We start from the raw sequence: 18573 nt of genomic DNA on the forward strand, positions 1-18573 counted from the left end.
GTGCACAATGCGCGGGCACGTTTCCCCTTTCAAAACATCGATGACGTCACATCACGAAGGCCATATCTTGACGGCGCGTTCTCGACGCTCTCGAGCACGAGCCGGACTTCCACCGCCTTCAGAGATCAGGAGCTAGAACCAGGAAGCGAAAGTATACACATGGAGGGTGTGTCTGGCCCCGCCAGCACAGGTTTTATTTGTAAAAACACCGTCCTCCGCGGTTAATTTAATGGGGGACACGGCGAAGACCAAGCGGCGGGAGCAGTTGAAGCGCTGGGCCGGCTCCAGCACCGACAGAGCGTCGGACGTTCCCCGGCGGAGGTGGCGGGGCGATGCCGGGGAGGCCGAGGCCGAGCTGAGTGGCGACCCGCCGGGGGATCAGCAGCCAGAGTCAGAGGGCAGAGATGAAAGCAGCCCCATCCCGAGTGGACGGTGAGGACACAGCTCAGTCCAACTGTTGGACACCAGCAAAAAGGGAAAAGTCAGCCTATTATAGTATCAGGAGTTATCTAATCAGGTTTTGTTCACTGCTGCTCTGTGCTGAGCCAGATCTCATTTTATCTGCTCAACATGTTTGTCATGGATCTTTTGGGGAGTACTTTAGGTTAGCCCTGCTTGTGTGTAGTCAGTCTACCATTAACACTTGCATTCACCACAGTTAAGGAGGGGTTGATTCAGTGATTTGGGGGATCCACTGTATTCATTGTTTCCCAGATTTTTAAAATCTGAACCTAGCTGTCCTTTTTAATAACTTGATGCTTGATATCTGTTATGTTTCTTTCTGTATATTTTGCTTCCTTGGAACCAAACTGGTAATGGTAACGTTGTCCTTTTCATACCCAAATCCCAACCTGCTTTGGAGACATTTTGTACCCACTTACAACTAAAGATGTAAAATAATATTCTCCAATCAACTCAAACTTCACTGGAAGGAAATGTGGTCATATGACTCTGATAAGCAGTATCTGTCAGAAGAGGATTAATCAAAGTTGTTTTGGTTTGGACCTCAGATTTTCACCTTTCAATTCTAATTTATTGTTTTTCTGCAACACATAGCAGCAGAAATGTGCTGCAGGTTCTTAAGGTAGCACCTTTGAATCCAAGAAAATAAAGCAATTACTACAACAAGTTGTCATTAGATCATATTTTCCTTACTACTGGTTTATTTAAATCCATAATAAATGTGCATTAAAGTAAATACTGCTGGGTGGTCTGGTTATGGACTAGAAATAGATATTCTTAGTTTTGACACGTTTGATGACTGAAAAAAAAAGGTTACTTTTAGTATTTCAAGGTTTCCCCCAGAAAACTTGCTAAGTCCGGTGGTTGGGGCACTTGGCAGTCATTCATCCAGAGGCCTGCCGTGTTTTTGAGTTAAAAAATGTTTTAAGTTTCAGGAAATTTGAAAATAGCACTTGATAAGTATGTGTTATTGGAAGATTAATGTCTGAACACCAACTATAAAGTCTATAAAAAATGCAAACATTAAAAAAAAAACCCTGAAATAAATAAACAATGCTAAGCCTGGTGGGGACACAAGCAAAGCCTGGTGGCCTGCCAGGCTTACAATAAACTGGGGGAAACCCTGTATTTGTTATTTAGCTCAGACCTGATCAAGAAAAAACTTGCTATCCCACTGTCTGAACACCTGATTGGCCAATCTCTACAAATAAGGTGTTGTACAAATCCTCAGAAAATTAGTTGCCGTTTCATCTGCACCATATTTCTCCTAGTAATGCCCCCTAAACAGCTTTCCCCGCCCCTGCTCAAGAAAAGCATCCCCTCTGCATGATGCTGCCACCACCATGTTTCATTGTTGGATGGTGTTTTGTGGGTTAAGTTCAGTACTGGTTGTCTGCTACAAAGAGTTTTGCTTATTAACCGGTTCAACGTTGGTCTCATCTAATCCGAAGACGTGTGCTTTTGATGTCTCTTGTTTGGATTGTGATAATCCGCAAACTGGGGTGAGCCTGTTTATAACAACTATAAATTGCTCCAGTTTAAAATTTATTTCCATCTTTTTAGAAACCTTTTTTTAAAATGGCCAGTTTAATTAATGAACAACAGCAATGTGGATACTGGTTGTCTGTCATTTTATCGTATTTTAGCAACCTGGATCAACTGAAGGGTTCATCTCTTACTCAGTAAGATTCTTTTTAGACCTCAAATCAGCTACAGAATCACTTTGGTCTCTATTTTCTTACACTGTTTTTGTTGTCAAGCATTTTGCTTTGACCTTTTTGTGATTTAAAGAACATCTCGGCGTGATTGTGTGTGGTTGAGCTGATCAATCAGAGCGGTGTTGTGTGTGTTTTGTTTGCTTACCTCAGTCCTACGCAGAGAAGGTATTTACCATCCAGGTATCAGAAATTCCATCTCTTTTGACATCCTGGTTTCGTGCTCCGTGATTACATCAGTAAGTGCAGATAACCTACCAGAACAGAAACAATGTCTGTCCTTCAATATTTCAGGGAGATTTGTACAGGAAGTATTTTTGCTGAAAGCTATTTGCTGTCCTCTTTTCTTTTCTTTTTTTTTTCCAGCATTGCTAGGATTCAAGTTTATTTTTGACTGAACTACTTATGACCTTATGACATATATAGAGTCTGGATTTCAGCTGGGGAAAAGCTGTGACACTGCCATCTTGCCTTTCCAATTTGACTTTGAAGTATTTCAGTTAAAGCAAATCAACTTCTAGGACAAAATGTTCATTTGGTGTCTGTTGTGTTCAAACCCCCTGTTTGAATTAGCAATTAATCGGTTCATCGCATGATAAATTAAAATGACCGTATTAATTTCCATTTCGATTATTAATATTTTTTTAAGGGACGCTTTGCTTACAGATATTTCATAATGTAATTCTTTTATAGGTCCTGTTGAATGTGGTCTTTATTTCCATTTGTCCAGTACGACAGTGACCCCAAACACACATCAAACCAACTTTTGTTGAATAAACTTTACTTTACTTAACAAACTTGAAGACATCTTATGTAAAGATCCAAAATAAAACACAGCGAAAAATAATAAATAAAACAGAAATAAAAACCACACACAACCAAAACCACAAATAAAATGATTTGATTTCTTACATTGCTTATATTGCTTTTCAAAAAACTAAAAATAAATTGAAGCAGAAATAATGACGTTCATATTAATTTCTTACAATTAATTGATTAATTGCTTATTGAGGCAAGCTTATATGTTTGAGTCATGTTTGCATTTGAGAAAATGCTTTATAAATTTAAACTTGTGAATGTAATTCTTGTTTTGTCAGCATAAATGGTTTTATTGAATCATAAAAATCACCAAAACCTTTCTTAATCTTTGAGGACTCATGAAATAGAATCTAATAGAGAGCTGAATCTTCATCTTATTGTCTGTATTTATGGTTCAGCAAATAAACCATAAAGTGGTCCCTACTTTTATCATAAATCATTTCAATCATTTCGGCTGACTTTTCTAGTATTGGGTGTCCCAAAGAGACAAAGATGGACATTTCTGGACCTATTCTGCAGAGTTAGTTGTAATCGTCCCTTTTGTCCGTTCTTAGGAAGAGGGTGAGGTTTGACCGCGCCGCTGAGTTCCTCGCTGCTTGTGCCAGCGGCGACACGGAGGAGGCCAAGGCGATGCTGGAGGAGACCGAACAGTCCAAAGCAGAACGGGAAGACGGAGAGAGTCTGCCAGACATCATCAACTGCTCCAATGCTGATGGCATCACCGCACTGCACCAGGTAACGCAGCTTCACCGCACTGTCGCTTACATCCAAGGCTCTAGAGATGTTTTCATTCTTCCCGTTTTACGATTCTCTGGAGTTTCTTGAAGTCTTAGTGAAACATGGTGCAAAGGTATTGCTTAAATGATTGCAGGACTACATTGCAAAAGGCGTTTTACACAGTGAGTGTGTTTTCTGCTTCTTTGTAGGGCGGCGTGCTTCTTTCCTCGGCAACACAGATTATTGAAAACTTATTGAAAATATTGCTACATATGGAGCGTATCCATGTAAACACACATAAGTTGCTTGTGAATGCAGCTTGACAAGTACCTGCAAAAGTTGTGCAGTTGTGCACGTAGATGTGCACACGTGAGCAAGAAAGTTGAAAAATGCTCAAGTTTCTTTTGCTGCTGACGATGTCACGACCCGTGTGTTGAGTTCACCAGCAGTGGTGGAACGTTAGCTGTCATTTTGTCATTCTCTGTGTGTAAAGCCCATTAAAATCGCTCACAGATTGTCTGTTAACATCAATTTTCAAACCTTATCTTAGATTCCTGCTTGGATTTTGGTCTGGACTTTAACTAGACCTCTCTAACACATAAATATGGCTACGTCACAACCTGACTGTAAATTTAGCATCATTGCCTTCCTAGAATGTGAACTTTTACCCCACTTGCTGCTTCTAAATGGGTTTTCTTTGAGTGTTGCCCTTCACTCAGCTCTGTTCATTTGCCCATCTACTGTAAAATAGAAAAACATGAGAGGACAATATCAGTTGTGATGTGTTCCTGTTTTCTACTTTCCTCTTTTTCAAATTTGTGCTTCCATCACTCTGTGACTGTTAACATTTAGAGAAACGTAACCAATGTCCAGTGTGTGTCTTGGCTGCCGGGAGACTCTGTCCAACTGGACGAATATTACATCTGCATGAAAAAAATGCAAGTTTATAAAATGTGGAATATATTAGTTAACTATTATTGCACTTCAAGTAGTCCATGATATTGTGATGACCATAAATTAGCATTAAATTGTGCAGGTCTTCCATCAACCGTTATTTTGCTAAAGAAAGCCATACTCGCATCCTCATGCTGCCCCTGCCATGTGCCACATTGTGGGGGTTGTAGGTATTTTTAGTTTTTCATCGCATATCGTATTTTGCATACAAGCTAAGCAGTTTTATTTTTTTGTGCTCTGCTACATAAAATCCTACTAAAATACATTGAAGTTTTGCATAAAACGTGAATAAATAAGCAGCTTGTGACTACAGATGGAATATTATTATTTTATTATTTATTTTATTCTTTCATTGTTAGTATATTGATTAATTTTCTGTTGTTAAATGTGTGCAGGCCTGCATAGATGGCAGCATAGAGATCGTGACCTTCCTGCTGGAGCATGGCGCCGGCGTGAACCAGGTCGACAGCGAGGGATGGACGCCGCTGCACGTCGCTGCCTCCTGCGGCTACCCTGACATAGCAGAGTGTGTAGGAGTTTCCTTTAAATGGTTAAATCAGTGCAGCACATTGCTCTTTGCCACTGTATTGAATGTCAGAGAACACCGTGGGTGCCAGAGCATTTCTGCTCTCCACAATGCTGACATTGTTGTCATCTGTGCCGAGATGACGCTTCAGCTAAAGCGCGAGTGGTGCAGCACTCAGACGCGTCCAGCTTGAGAGGTTTAAAAATGGATCTGCTTTTTTTTTTGCTCCAAAGTGAGAGTCTGTTTACTCATAAAACTGGTTCCATTATCCCAGTGGAAAACGTTATTTGCACCAAAAACACGGATTATGTAATTAAACTACAGGGTTAGGAATTCTTTTAGACATTTATTTATTTTTCCTTTTTCTTAGGTTCCTTCTTCAGAAAGGCGCGTCTCTTACTGCTGTGAACTGTGACGGCGACGTTCCTCTGGACATCGCTCTGGATGAGACGACCGAATCCCTTCTCCATGATTACACACAAAGACAAGGTGAGCTCTTCGCCTGCACAGCGCTATATTTCATTGCAGTATTTGCAAATATAAAGCATTTGCTGCATTTTACTTCAGTCATGTCTGGGATATTCGGAATGGAAAAGAAAATAACGCATATTAAGACAAGCAGGACCTTTTTCACTCAACAATTTTGCAATATGATTGCAACTGAATTAACTAGATGTGTGTACATGTGGCACTGAAAGAAAATGATTTCTGTATTTGACTATTGAACATCTGCAGTTGAACTCTTTGGTTTTTGCATAAAAAAAGGTCCAATTCTGGCCTAAAGAGGTTTGGGGTATATTGGGTTTATTTGACATTTATATTTAATTTGTTTTTATTTAATTAGTGATGATGTTTATCTTAAAGTCCTTTTTATGAAATCGAACATGATTTACTTGTCCTAAAGATTTTATATGAAAGGTAAAATGTTGAAGTGTTTTAGCTCCTGACATAATAGCTCGAGTATCTTTACACTTTTCTCGTGTTTGAATCCATTATCATTATTTGTTTATTATATTAATGTGCATTTTAAAATGACAGTAATAATATTTCCTATTATTGTTCTCTAATATTGATTAATTTTAATTTTATTAGTTGTGACTGAACGTAATGGTAAATTTAAAGCATCATTAGATTTCAGGATGTTTTAAAGTTTTACTTTTTCATTATCAGTCCTGTAGAATGAGTGATTCAGGCTGTTGAATGGGTTTTCTTTACATCCCTCAGACATCACATTCTTTGCATGTATAAGATGAATTTGGCTAGATTGTCTCAATGAAAATAAAAAATGTGCCTAAAACCTATTTATATATGTAATTCATGTAAACTTGCTTGTCGTTTCTTCATTAGGTTTTATTACTGTGATCTACATGTTTTTATTCTGTCAGTTATTTACAGAAACCTCTTAACATTTGAATTAAAACTTAAATTGAGCTTTTTAATACAACCAATAATCATCATTTACTTGATTTTCATACAGTGTATTCAATACAACTATCAAAAAAATTCAGCTAAAAGCTCAGGGCTGGTTAAATAATGTCAGCAGCAACAAGTTGTCTGAAAACAGTTTAATCACATTTGCTTCAAAGTGCCTAAGGTTTTCTGCGTTGGATAAAATGTAAATCACTGTAAGTACAGAACAGAAATGAATTGTGATCCGTCTTGCTGTCCCTGAGTGAGTCAGTGCTCTAGCTGTGGTCCTCCATCGCGTAGTGGGCGTCTTCGTCTGAGGCGATTTGCTCTGGCACGTTGATGTCAGCTAGTCGTTCTGCCACCAGTGATTCAGACGGCATTGTGCTGTGAACTGAATAGCTCCATTTGTTTTCTCAGAAGAGAATGTGTGTTTAGATCTACATTGTTTCTCTCTCCGTGTTTGAAGTCTCAGATCATCACATCAATACATCAATATAAGGTTAAATGAAAACATCGATCAGTTGAGCTCAGTTTACCAGGGTGCAAACCTCTTTTCCTCAGCCTAATAAAACTCCTAGCATCTTTCCTTTTTTCTGTCGTTTCTTATTAATTCCTGGTGTGCAGGTGTGGACGTGGAGGCAGCTAAGCGTAAGGAGGAGGAGCAGATGATGTCAGACGCCATGATGTGGCTGAACGACAGTCCGCCGGCTGATCTCCGAGACCCGAGGACCGGCGCCACGCCGCTGCATGTCGCTGCAGCTAAAGGATACATGGAGGCTCTCAAGTAATGTAGTAACTAATTTATTGGAAAACTAAATGCAACAGTTTACCTCTTAATTTAACTATTTTTAAAACAAACGGCAAATTCATGGCAGAAAATGATATATTAAGTGGACTTCATACACAGAACCTGCAGCTACCATAAACTGAGATACAGTGGAGTGAAGGAAGGAGACACGAAAGAGGGAAGAAGAAGGAAGGACAGAAAGAAAGTAATAAAAAAGAGGGACACTACATCAAAACTTAACAGTGGAAGAACATAAAAATGGATGACATGAAGAAATAAAGGACAGCATGAAGGAAGGAGGCAAGGAAGGATAGGTGTGAAAGGACATAAGCAAGTATATAGAAAGGAAGCTTAATAAATAAAGAAAAATGAAGATTCAAAAATGAAAGGAGGGACATGGAACAAGAAGGGAGGAGGGAGGACATGACACGAAGAAAAAGATTCAAGGACGAAAGGAAAAAGGAAGAACTCAAAGAATACGAGTAAGAAAGGATGCAACGTTTGGACAATGGGAAAGGAAAAAGTCTGGAAATGCAAATGATTTCCGTTCTCCTCTCTCTCTTTCTCTCTTTTCCACACTAATTCAGACGTAGAAAAATAGTTGAATGAAATCTCAGACCCTGTTGTCTGTGTTGCTCCTGCAGGATGCTGTGTCAGTGCGGACTGGACGTGTCGGCCACAGACTTTGACGGCTGGACGCCTCTTCACGCCGCAGCCCACTGGGGTCAAGAGGAGGCGTGTCGCGTTCTGGCCGAGCAGCTGTGCAACATGGAGGCTCGCAGCAACGGGGTGAGCGCCACGCGCTCGTAAAGCGTCTCACCTCTGACCTCCGTCTGTTCCACCTCCTCTTAACGTCTGATTGGTTGAATCCTGCAGGGTCAGACGCCGTTCGATGTAGCTGATGAAAGTGTTGCCGAGCTGCTGGAGGAGCTCTTACAGAAACAAGCCAACGTGAGAGAGATTTTACTTGAACTTAATGTAATAAATGTTTTATTACGTTATTATAAATGGGGCCTTTCCCCTCCCCCCCCTCTTTCAGTGGCGTAATGAGCGGTCGATATCAGAGAGGCAGAACCAACCAGGCCCCAATGCTGCAAACGCACAAGGCAAACGACGGAGGTTCATTTCATGTTTTACTTCTTAAAATCATTATGTCCTCTTGACACGCTTTTATGCTCTTATCTGTGAAGACAGCTATAAGACTCATTGTAGAGTGCCCAACATTCAAGATGTTTTGAAGAGTTTGCATTGAAACCTGCTTGCAATAAAGGAAACAGGACGAGGTTTTTCCAGGTGACGTCAGTCAGAGCTTCCTAACGCTCCCCTTCTGCCTATCAGGACGTCTGTGTGCAGGATGAGCAGCAGAGACAAGATAAACGTGCAAGATCTGTCTAAGGAACGGGGCGTTTCAGGAGGCGTGGATATGAGTGAGGAGAAGGAGAGTAGCACTGGTAAGTCAGCTCGACCCGGAGCGCTGCAGCTGCTTTATGCAGACCTGATCCGTAATTCTGATGCTTCTCTGCAGAAAGCTCTGCTGTGTCCAGTCCAGACACCGAGAGTGTGACTACATCTACCGTCAGTCCTGCAGAGAAGGTAAAAACCCAGCCTGCTGCACATCAACGTCAGAGCTCCAGCTTAGAACATTAATCTGAATGTGCTACTCACATACACCGATTGATTTTTCACAGACATTTTATAAAACTATTTTAGAAAATTTGAGTCTGTAAAAGTGGAGCTCCGAAAAGAAAATATAACCTCCTGTGCTGTCATGGCGTCAGGTCCCAGTAGGATGTTTAAGCTGCTGCCACATCTGAGATCAATGATGTGTTTTCAAAACAGAAATAAATTGTTCGTATAATTTCATACTTGTAAATACGGCATTGCAGATAATATAATATAGAATTTGTGCAGAACTCAGAAACGCATCTTTAATGGCTCTTCGGAGGTGAGCATGTAGTTGTTAATCACAAATATAACATTTATTAATATTAAGTTTCTTCTGCAAGGTAAAAAATAAAAATTATTTGATTTGATTAACATTTTTCTACAAAGATTCCCAAGGATCCAGTTAGGAGGTTCATTCATACATTTGGCTTTAATTTGCTGGCTGGTTTATTTCTTCTCTCCTGTGTCTTGCAGCCTACTGAGGAGAAGAACGAGGAAGAGGAGCAGAAGGAGGAGGAGAAGGAGCAGGACAAGGCGAGCCGTACCGCCAGAGTCCAGCCCACTCCTCAGACCAGGGAAGCTGCCGCCGAGAGCCCCAGCGCTCCAAACGCAGACAAGAAACCCAAACAGTAAGTCATACTCAGCTCCACCTCTCTGTTTGCCTTTACTAACCCTTCTGTCCCACGCAAAACATTAACATTCAGCTTCATGCAAATTGTAAATGTAATTATTTTTGTGTTCAGGTTCCAGGCAGCGGATCGAGACGAAGAGTCCGAGTCCCAGAGGAAAGCTCGGTGTCGGCTGATGCGACAGTCCCGTCGCCTCACTCAGGTGGTGCTCATTTTATTTACATTTTTAAAATATTGCAGACATATCTTATGATTTATAATGTATTAGCATTATTGTTTTATCCAGATACTACCAGCCAAATTACAGAAACAGCTGAACATGTTTGCATAACTTAAATGACGAGAAGAATACAGTCTTGAAATAAATAACATCTAACAGCCTATTATTTCAAACCACTTTAGTGCCATAAAAAGTAACGAAAGATAACCATAGCTAAAAATTCACAAGAAAATGAAATACAGGCCTTCTCTATCAATTTATTTAAGCAATCTCGGGTTTGCTGAAATGTATACTTAAACGCAAATTAATATTTATATCTTGTTCATTTCTACAAGACATTTTTCCCATCATGTAAAATTTAGATGCTTTTCATCTTTTCACTATGAAAATAATCATCTGACGTGCTGTTAAGCATAAAAAGGAATATCCAATATCTAAATTGCAATTGAAATTATTTGAAAGTAAGCCTTCTTAAAAAAACAAAACAAAAATAACATGAATTAACCTTGGAGATGATCAAACATGTGCAGGATTACAGTGTCTTCTACCTGTTGGTTTCACAAACTTTTTCTTTTGCTCTACTTTCTGTTTCAGGATCTACTTCTGTCTCAGGATTTCCCTTTGTGACCCTGACATTTTATACTACTAAACTTCCTTCCTGTTTCCATTTGGAGGCAACACCCATGTTTATTTAAATGAATCTTCTGCAGCAAATCATGAAGTATTCTGCCTGAAACGGCACCAATTATCCATCAGCATCAGTAACTGGGATCATTATCCTCAGGTTTTTGGTCATCTCAGACCCTCGACTGCATTAAATTACTCTCATTTGGCTCATTAAAAGGCCTCTCTGACTGGTGTTAAGACCTGCAAATGTTATGGATGATTCTTGAAATACATTTCTGATTGAAGATGGATGAAGAAATGTACTGAGCAGCTCATTCTTAGAGGAGTGTTGTGGCCAAGAATGTGCTTAAATGACATTCTGAACAAATAGGCTTGCTTTGCTTTTAAAAAGAAACTATTATTATCAAAATCAACAAAATATTGTCTATTTAAGCCACATTGATGGCCCACTTTTAAGTTTACTGTCCCACTAGATTTTATTTTTCTTAAAATGTCCCCCATCTTACAAGATTCTGAAACCTCTAAAGTAGAAAATGTCCCACAGCATTACTGACCCTCCTCCCTACACAACAATGGGCATCAGTTGCTTCTTCTGTGTAAATGTTTCCATGGAAGAACTTTCATTGCTGCAGCAACAAAAGTTCAATTTATTTTTGCATATCTGCATCAGATTTTCCGACAGGCATAACTTTCAGTAAAGGTGCTGAAATGGAAAAACGAAGAGACCCACATTTCTGTGTGCACCCAAAAACCCACTGAAGGTTATTTTTCCTTTCTCGATGACAGGGTGTGACCTTGACTGAGCTGAAAGAGGCAGAGAAGAGCGTCGGTAAAGCTGCTGATCCTCCGCCTCGAAATGTCCAGTCAGTGAGCCCCATCATCACCGTCACGCCTACTGAACGGGGTGAGTGGAAGAATTCACTAAGGAGTTCCTGTTTAAAAAAGAAAGATGGAGCTTTTAATTACATACAGTGTTTCATTTATTAGTGATAAAAGTCAAAATGTTGAGGAATTGCAGCAAAGGAAGATTGAAAGTCTGTTAAAATTAAGCTTCTTAATATTTATACATGACATAAGGGAACTCTAAGTAACCAGAGTTTTATGGCTTTGCACTAAAATAACATTTTCATTAGCTATGCACAGATATTATGTTTAATAAAAGATGATTTATGTGTTAAACATCAGGAGGTGACTCCCTCCGTTTGCTTCTGGTGTTTGTGTCACAAACACTCTGGTAATGATGTTAGACTGTCTAGACTTGAGATCAAGACAAGTGAAACTTTTTCATCACCGGTTTGAGCGTTTGGGTGGTAAAGACGACGCTGAAGGCCTCAATGGAAATGAAATCTACGGTACGGAAGATCAAAGGACGGCGTGATTATTTACTGTCTGCGCCTGCAGTCACCACTTAAAAATGCCTCAAAAGGAAAAACAGAGAACAGCCTCAAATTATTTACAACACGGGTTCATGAATCTGGTAGATTTTTTTCTCCCAGTCGCTAATTTTTTTTTAACAGCCCATTGGAGGCCCTTCGAGATCAGTTTTATTTTGTTTTGTTTTGTTTAATAAGTTACACTTTTCTAAGTTTCAGTGGCTACAAGATGTTCAGATTACAAGTGTGTTTAAAAAGGATTATCAAAAAAAAGCAAATTAAAATGCACTGATCAGAATCTCCTGATGAATTTTTACAGCTTTAGGCTTCTACAATCTCAGTTTAAGAGCTTTAATTTAAGACGAGCATTTAAAAATACTTCTTGTTGCTGTGAGTGGCCGTTAGACATTCATAATAAGAGAAGATGCATCTCTGACCAGAGTCGCTGTCCCTGCAGAAGAAAACATAATTATGCCACCACCATTCTTCACTGTGAGGATTGTGAACAAGTTATTCTTTATCCATTAAATATTGGCGATGTGAAAAATAAAATCAAGAAAATAAAAAAAATAATAAAAAAGCATTTTTTGAGGTGCTGACTCACCTTTTTATAGTTAAACGGTGATATGGAAGTTGATATAATTTCACATCATCATACCTTGGTTTTGCTCATTTTCTAAGCTGCCATCGAGCCTTCAGTTAGAAACGACAATAAATTCACGTTTCAGTCGACATCGTGGTCAGATGCATGAAATGAAAATGAGAACTAAACTTTCAAATCTGCCGAATGTTTTTGCAAAACCAATCAGTTTTCAGGTGTTTTTCACCAACGAAGAGTTAAAAGTCAAACTGCTTTCAGTCTGACTTTGTTTCTGGTTGAGCTGTTCGACTTCTCTTTACTGTAAGTTCCCATCCATCACTGAGAAGCGAGACGTACGAAGCGCGCGGTAGGTGGAGTGCTCTCAAGGAGGCTTTTTACAAGGAAGTGAGGTTTTCTCACGTACCCTGAGGGCCGCGGCTGGTGGTGTGAGCTGCTTGGCGTGCCTCAGGGCGGCTGCCTTGTTCTCATACTTTTTACAAGCCTTCTTGTCTTGCCATCATGATTTCATCACCGCTTCAAAAGCGCCACCTTTGTTTATGTTGGTTTTGTGTGCAGGGGAACTGCTCTCTTCCCCTTCAGAACTGTGATCAAACTGCAAACTCATGTCCAGTTTTTTCACTTCTTTTAATTGTTTTTTTTTTTTTAGTGAATGGTTATTTACAAGAAGTGGGTTTGATAATAAGAAGTAAAAATCAACCAAAAACCCAATAAAGCGAGCCTTAAAAAGCCTGGAGAAATATCAAGACTGTCATGTCTTTCATTGGCGGTCATCTGAGCTCGTGGTCAGCCATAAGCCGACCACTTCCTCTACCGCAGAGATCCTCTTATCTCTCTTATTTCTTCACTTCACTTTTATTCCCTTAATCCTGTTTTCTGAAGCAGCCTCCGAGGCGCTCTTGGTTCCTTCATGTGCTTCCGTAGCTCATCGTTGTTTTCTGTCCACATCTGTTTGTTTTAGAGAATGAGACGCCGAAGCAGGCGGAGTCGGAGGGAGACAAGAATTTGGGAGTGAAGGACCGGAGGAGAGGCAGGAGGGAGAGACGCTCCACCGGCATCGTCCAGCTGGGGTCAGAGGTGAGAAGCCTTCGGAGCTGAACTGCAGACGGGCAGCGGGGGCGGCCTTCAGCGAATCAGTCAAATTTGTGTGGTAAAAGGACAGGAGAGCGAACCAGTTCCTCTATTACATGATGCAACTGAACATGTGATGTGAACCGTTTCGTGAAAACAGGAAGTCCTCTCGGTGGAAGTTACGAGACTTTGTGTTCCTGAGCAAGTGTTGTCATCTCCTACAGAGAAGGATGTTATATTTAATAGACAAAATCACCTAACAGAAAATAAATTTTTCCACCGGAGCGTCCGTTCTTTTAAAAAAACCCACCAAGGTTTTCACAGAACAAGCTGAACTTGCACAGAAATCAAATTATACAAACTGTTCATAAAGTGAAATTAGCAAACAGATCAGATGGCGTTCTCATGATTATTTTACCAGGTAACCTCTCTGCTTCAGACGGTGTGCGTGAGCAGAACAGGAATGTAAACATGACTGAATATTTCCTCGGCCAGATCTTTACAGGTAAAGACAGAGAGCGAAGCTGCTGCTTGTTTCAGTTTTAGGTGGAGGGGGGAAATAAACCCATCATGGCGAAACGGTTAATTTCCCCAAAGTTTAGATTTCCACATCAGCCAGATATCACACCCACATCACAATCAGTCAGCCTCAACGCTGAGCGCCTCGGATCCGAGTCGGTGTTTTACCTGCTCATGTTTGTACATCACATGAACCTGCATATTGCAGAAGTGCTGTGAAAATAATCGCCGGCAGGTAAACGTACTTTACAAACACAAATGTTTTTGTAATGATGCCATTCAGCTTGTGTGTTTCATCCTCGTTAAAACCTCTAAGAACCAAATAAGCAACATAAAGCGTGAGACTGTGTGCAGAGTTCATGTCAGAGATCCAGTGTCATGTTTACACTCCAAACTTTGGGTTTTCCAGAATGATGACGGCGAAGCTCAGCTGGAAGACGCAAACAGCAACAGCACTGAGTGAGTCGAGGCTTTTGTGTTTTATTTCACGTTTTCAGCCTTTTGACTGATTCTGGCACATGGGAATATGGCATTAAGTAATTCATTTAATTTAATATGACATTTTTAAAATGCAAATTGTTTGGTTTTGAAAGAAGTTCTATTTCCAAATAATCACACACAGAAAAAAAAAAAAGAGCTAGACCAGAGGCAAAATTTTAAATAGGATATAAACCACTGCAGAGCAGTTTCATTAATCCCAACAAAAAAAAACTTGGTCACTGTGTAACTCAGAAGGCTGTTTGGTACTGAAGATGAATGAATGAGAAGGCATCCAAAAGTCCCAAAAGGTCTCCAGCCTGAAAAGCTTTGATCAGACCCTTTCCAAAGACGACAGGAAAGTCTCGCTGTTTGTAGGCAAAACCTTCAAGAAAAACCAGGGTTTACTAATGACTGGAGAGGAGACATGTTATCACGGAGGATGTTAAACGGGTTCTTTCGTTTTGCAGAGGGAGAGATTTGTCTTCAGACTACAAAACGGTAGGTGAAACATTTTTTCCTGTTCTCGGTCTGAGAGTTGAAATCAGTCAGACGCGTCTGCGACTGACGAAACTAATTACCACACGGACTGACGAGTTTCTGTTTTTTTGTTGTTTGTTTTTTTTCTGGTTATTTGTTGTTTCCTCTCAGTTGTACATCAAGGTACTGCAGGAGAACATGACTCTGAAGGAGAAGCTGCAGGAGATGGAGCAGCAGCTGAGCCAGAACAAAGTGGAGCTGGAGAGACTCCGACAGGTTTGGCAGGTTTGTTGCTTCCTCTGACCTTTTATCTGGGTTTGTGTTCGTGTCATGATATATCAGGAAAAGAAACATGTTCATTTCATGCAAGCCCGAACAGAAAGTCTGGACTGCGGAGAAAGCATTTTGTCATTTAGTCAACAGGAACGTAAAATACAACCGTCACTGTTTGCGTACTTAGAAGTTTTAGTAAAACGTCTCCCTGTGATATCTGAGAGAGAAACGCGCTGTCCCTGTGTTGCAGAGTCAGGAGAGCGACACCGACAGACCGGCCCTGCTTGAGCTGGAGAGATTTGTAAGTCAACTTCAGAGGTTTATTTTAAACACCTAAAACAAAGCTAAGCTGTCATTTCCTGTCCTTTAGCCTTTAAGCTGCTCTCTGTCGTTGCTTTGGGAGGTGTGATAAATTACAAGCCTACTGCAGAGAATGAGTTAACCGCTCTGCATTTTCAGCGCTGCATGAAGCCCACGGGTTGAACCGGTCGTTGTCTGAACTTGCACAGTTTTACTGCAGAAGCTGAAACTTTTTTTTTTTTTTTGTTCTGTGGCAGTTTGTCTGTTTCCTGATCTTTCTGATTGGTTCACAGGAGAAGCTGTCCCTCCAGAGGAAAGCAGGGGAACTGGAGGATGAGCTGAAGGTACAAGCTTTTCTATGATTATTTAGAAAAACGAGTGGATTTTGTTTCTAATCCACAACAGGTCAAAATTATCCACATGTGACCCTTAGCAAGCTGCTGAGAAACTACGTGCTTTTTGCAGTCGTCAACCCGGTTCTGTTTGGAGTTTATTTAAAGCTGTTGTTTCCTGGAACCGAGCTTTTAAATAGAGCTCATATATGACTAAAAGGCTTACAGCTTAGTGTAAATCTTCCTCATCCATTCCTAAATCAGTGTTAATGAGAATTATGAATAATTGTTTCTAAGCATCAGCTAGTTGGCTGTTGATTTGAGGAGAAGTTAGAAAATCTGTAAGTGTTTGTTGCTCACAAACTAATGAAACCATAAAAGACAAAGATTAGAAAATATGCCTTTCCACCTCAGAGACTTGGAGCTAAGTCACCAAAACACTAAGAAGAAGAGAAAGATGGTCAGCAAATAGGGAGGGTTTGATTACTTTAATGCCAGTAAAGATGTTTCCATTAATCATTGAAAATGCATGAATCGTTTAGAAAAAAAAAAAGTTAATATAATGGATAATTTTATTCAAAACAGATGCTCTTTCTGTTATTTTCTCATATTTTTTGAGATTCCTGACTCCTACCAGAAACGAACTTCTTGGTTGATTGAAAATCTCTTTAAACCTAATGCTTTTGAACCACAAGACTGGATTATGACTAAATAATTACACACACACACACAGAGAGGACAACACAACCGTAGTCTTCTAGTCATTTCTTTAACTGATTCTGTAACTGTGTCGTTTGTCCGTGTGCGTAGGTTCTGAAGGACCTCAGAGCGGACAACCAGAGGCTTAAAGACGAGAACGCCGCCCTCATCCGCGTCATCAGCAAACTCTCCAGATGAACTGTGATAACCGTACAGACACAAAGTATTACACGACTCTTCTGTCGCCCAAACTCGGAGGACACAAACCAGTAAGGGAGACGCAGCGTGGAACTGCAGATGTCCAGCTCACCGTCCGCCACAGCATTTGGGTCTTTATGTTTTGGCAGATCTACTGTTTAAATGAGGCAAACTGCACCTCCTGTGGACCGGCGGGATGTCAACATCCACTTTTATATTAGGTTTTTATTGTATTTTTTACCTGCGATGTTTTATTGTGCTTTGCTTCAATGATCCTTTGTATAAAATCTGTATTCAGAGACTTGAAGCCATGCACAAATGGCTCACAATAAGGGGGTGTGTCGCACGCAAGACTTAAATGTGCCAAAATGAGAAAAAAAAGAATAAAAATAGTCCCAGTTTTGCACATCTTTTAGGTAAAAAAATAAATGTGGGCAGTATTTTTTCTCAGGATGATTCTTTTCTTCAACGCTTACTGTTTTTAGTCGGCTGCTGTACTAGTGGACCAAAGCCCTGCATGCTCACCTTTCCCTGCTCCTCTGTGTGCATTTCACATGTTCGTGCTGCAGCAGCCTGTGGGGTGCATCGGAGTAAAGGCGTGTTTAATTACTGCTGTGTTACAGACTGAGTGTTCGGGTGCTAACAGAGACATTGTGAGGTGAAACTCAGGTTCAGATACTTCAAATAATGTTACAGTTCAGATCTCTTCCTGGAGATTGAGGAGAATCTGATCTTTGACCTCTGTACTGTATGTTTTTTTTTTTTTTTTTTTTGCTTTGTTAACTGGACGCTTCTTCTTAGTATTCACCCTGTGACGGACAGCTGTTTAACAGACGGGCCAGATGGGTCATCCTTTGAATGTTTACTTCCTTACGAGACAGAAATGCATGTCGAAATGTATTTTGAAGCTGTGCCTTTGGATATACATTTGTAAGTAATATTTCTATTTTGCTTTGGCATTGTACAAGGTTGAGTATAAAATACAACGTGGGCATAAATAATTAAGGGTCTGCTGCTTCTTACTGTTTGATTTTTACCTGAAAATATTACAGTAGACCCTGTAGAGCGAGACGTTTGTAATTACAAAATAATTCCACCAGAGGGCGCTGATGCATTCCCAGTTTGCAGACCGAACAAGGAACCAGTACAAACTGCATTATGGAGTTGGACCTCAGTTGATTGGAGTCTTTTATTCAGAGCTCTAACAAATGACGGAACACGGTTTGGCTCAAAGGTTTGTCATTTCTACAGTAATGTGTTCGCTCTACCTGTTCAGCAACGTTCAAGTACCAACACGTCCCGAGGATGTTTTGATACCGTCTGCTTCCAAATCCCTTCCCAACATTTCAGATGAATTATCTTGCTTCGGTATGTAAAAAATAATAATAATAATAATAATCCAGCTTTTAGGTTGAGCATGTTTGTAACTTTGGAGGAAAAATCCCAAGTTAAGCAGTATTGCAGTTCATACAATATTCAACCCGTTTTTGGTCGAAAAGACGCCGCTTGTTCTTTAAGATGTTACAAGATTGAAGCGCACACACAGAGAGCGAGGGGTGTTTGAACAGTTTATCCAGAGTCCTGGATTCTTCAACTCACCAGCAGGTTTTTAACATTTTTTAGGTCTGACTGTGCCAATTCACAACAAATATCTCAAAGCAAAAAAAAATTCATTTGACTTTTGGAGACGGCTAATTAGTCTGGCGAACAATTTCTGTCATA

General features: G+C 40.2%; 1 protein-coding gene across 2 annotated transcripts; it reads left to right on the forward strand.

Annotated features, from left to right (window-relative positions):
• The first annotated feature begins 79 nt into the window (after positions 1-79).
• Positions 80-17853, forward strand: ppp1r12c (protein phosphatase 1, regulatory subunit 12C). Of its 2 annotated transcripts, XM_007545140.2 has the most exons (20): positions 81-432; positions 3551-3731; positions 5063-5193; positions 5564-5682; positions 7228-7387; positions 8035-8179; positions 8267-8341; positions 8430-8509; positions 8729-8841; positions 8916-8983; positions 9530-9684; positions 9799-9886; positions 11318-11435; positions 13464-13579; positions 14502-14551; positions 15040-15070; positions 15221-15334; positions 15573-15623; positions 15916-15966; positions 16765-17853. In XM_007545140.2, the coding sequence occupies exons 1-20, from the start codon at positions 230-232 to the stop codon at positions 16849-16851; spliced, it is 2136 nt and encodes a 711-aa protein (XP_007545202.1). In that variant the 5' UTR covers positions 81-229; the 3' UTR covers positions 16852-17853. The 2 variants fall into 2 exon arrangements, with proteins under 2 accessions (XP_016522905.1, XP_007545202.1); XM_016667419.1 differs by lacking the exons at positions 15221-15334; positions 15573-15623 and having other exon boundaries at positions 80-432; positions 15040-15051; positions 16765-16853.
• The last annotated feature ends 720 nt before the right edge of the window (positions 17854-18573 follow it).

Source organism: Poecilia formosa, unplaced genomic scaffold (assembly GCF_000485575.1).
Source record: "Poecilia formosa unplaced genomic scaffold, Poecilia_formosa-5.1.2 Scaffold11, whole genome shotgun sequence".
Classification (NCBI taxonomy): domain Eukaryota; kingdom Metazoa; phylum Chordata; class Actinopteri; order Cyprinodontiformes; family Poeciliidae; genus Poecilia; species Poecilia formosa.

Coding starts and splice junctions, on each gene's coding strand:
- ppp1r12c (XM_007545140.2), top strand. CDS start 230: ATGGGGGACACGGCGAAGACCAAGCGGCGGGAGCAGTTGAAGCGCTGG. Junction 5,194..5,563: donor GGCTACCCTGACATAGCAGA/GTGTGTAGGAGT, acceptor CCTTTTTCTTAG/GTTCCTTCTTCAGAAAGGCG. Junction 14,552..15,039: donor GCAAACAGCAACAGCACTGA/GTGAGTCGAGGC, acceptor TTCGTTTTGCAG/AGGGAGAGATTTGTCTTCAG.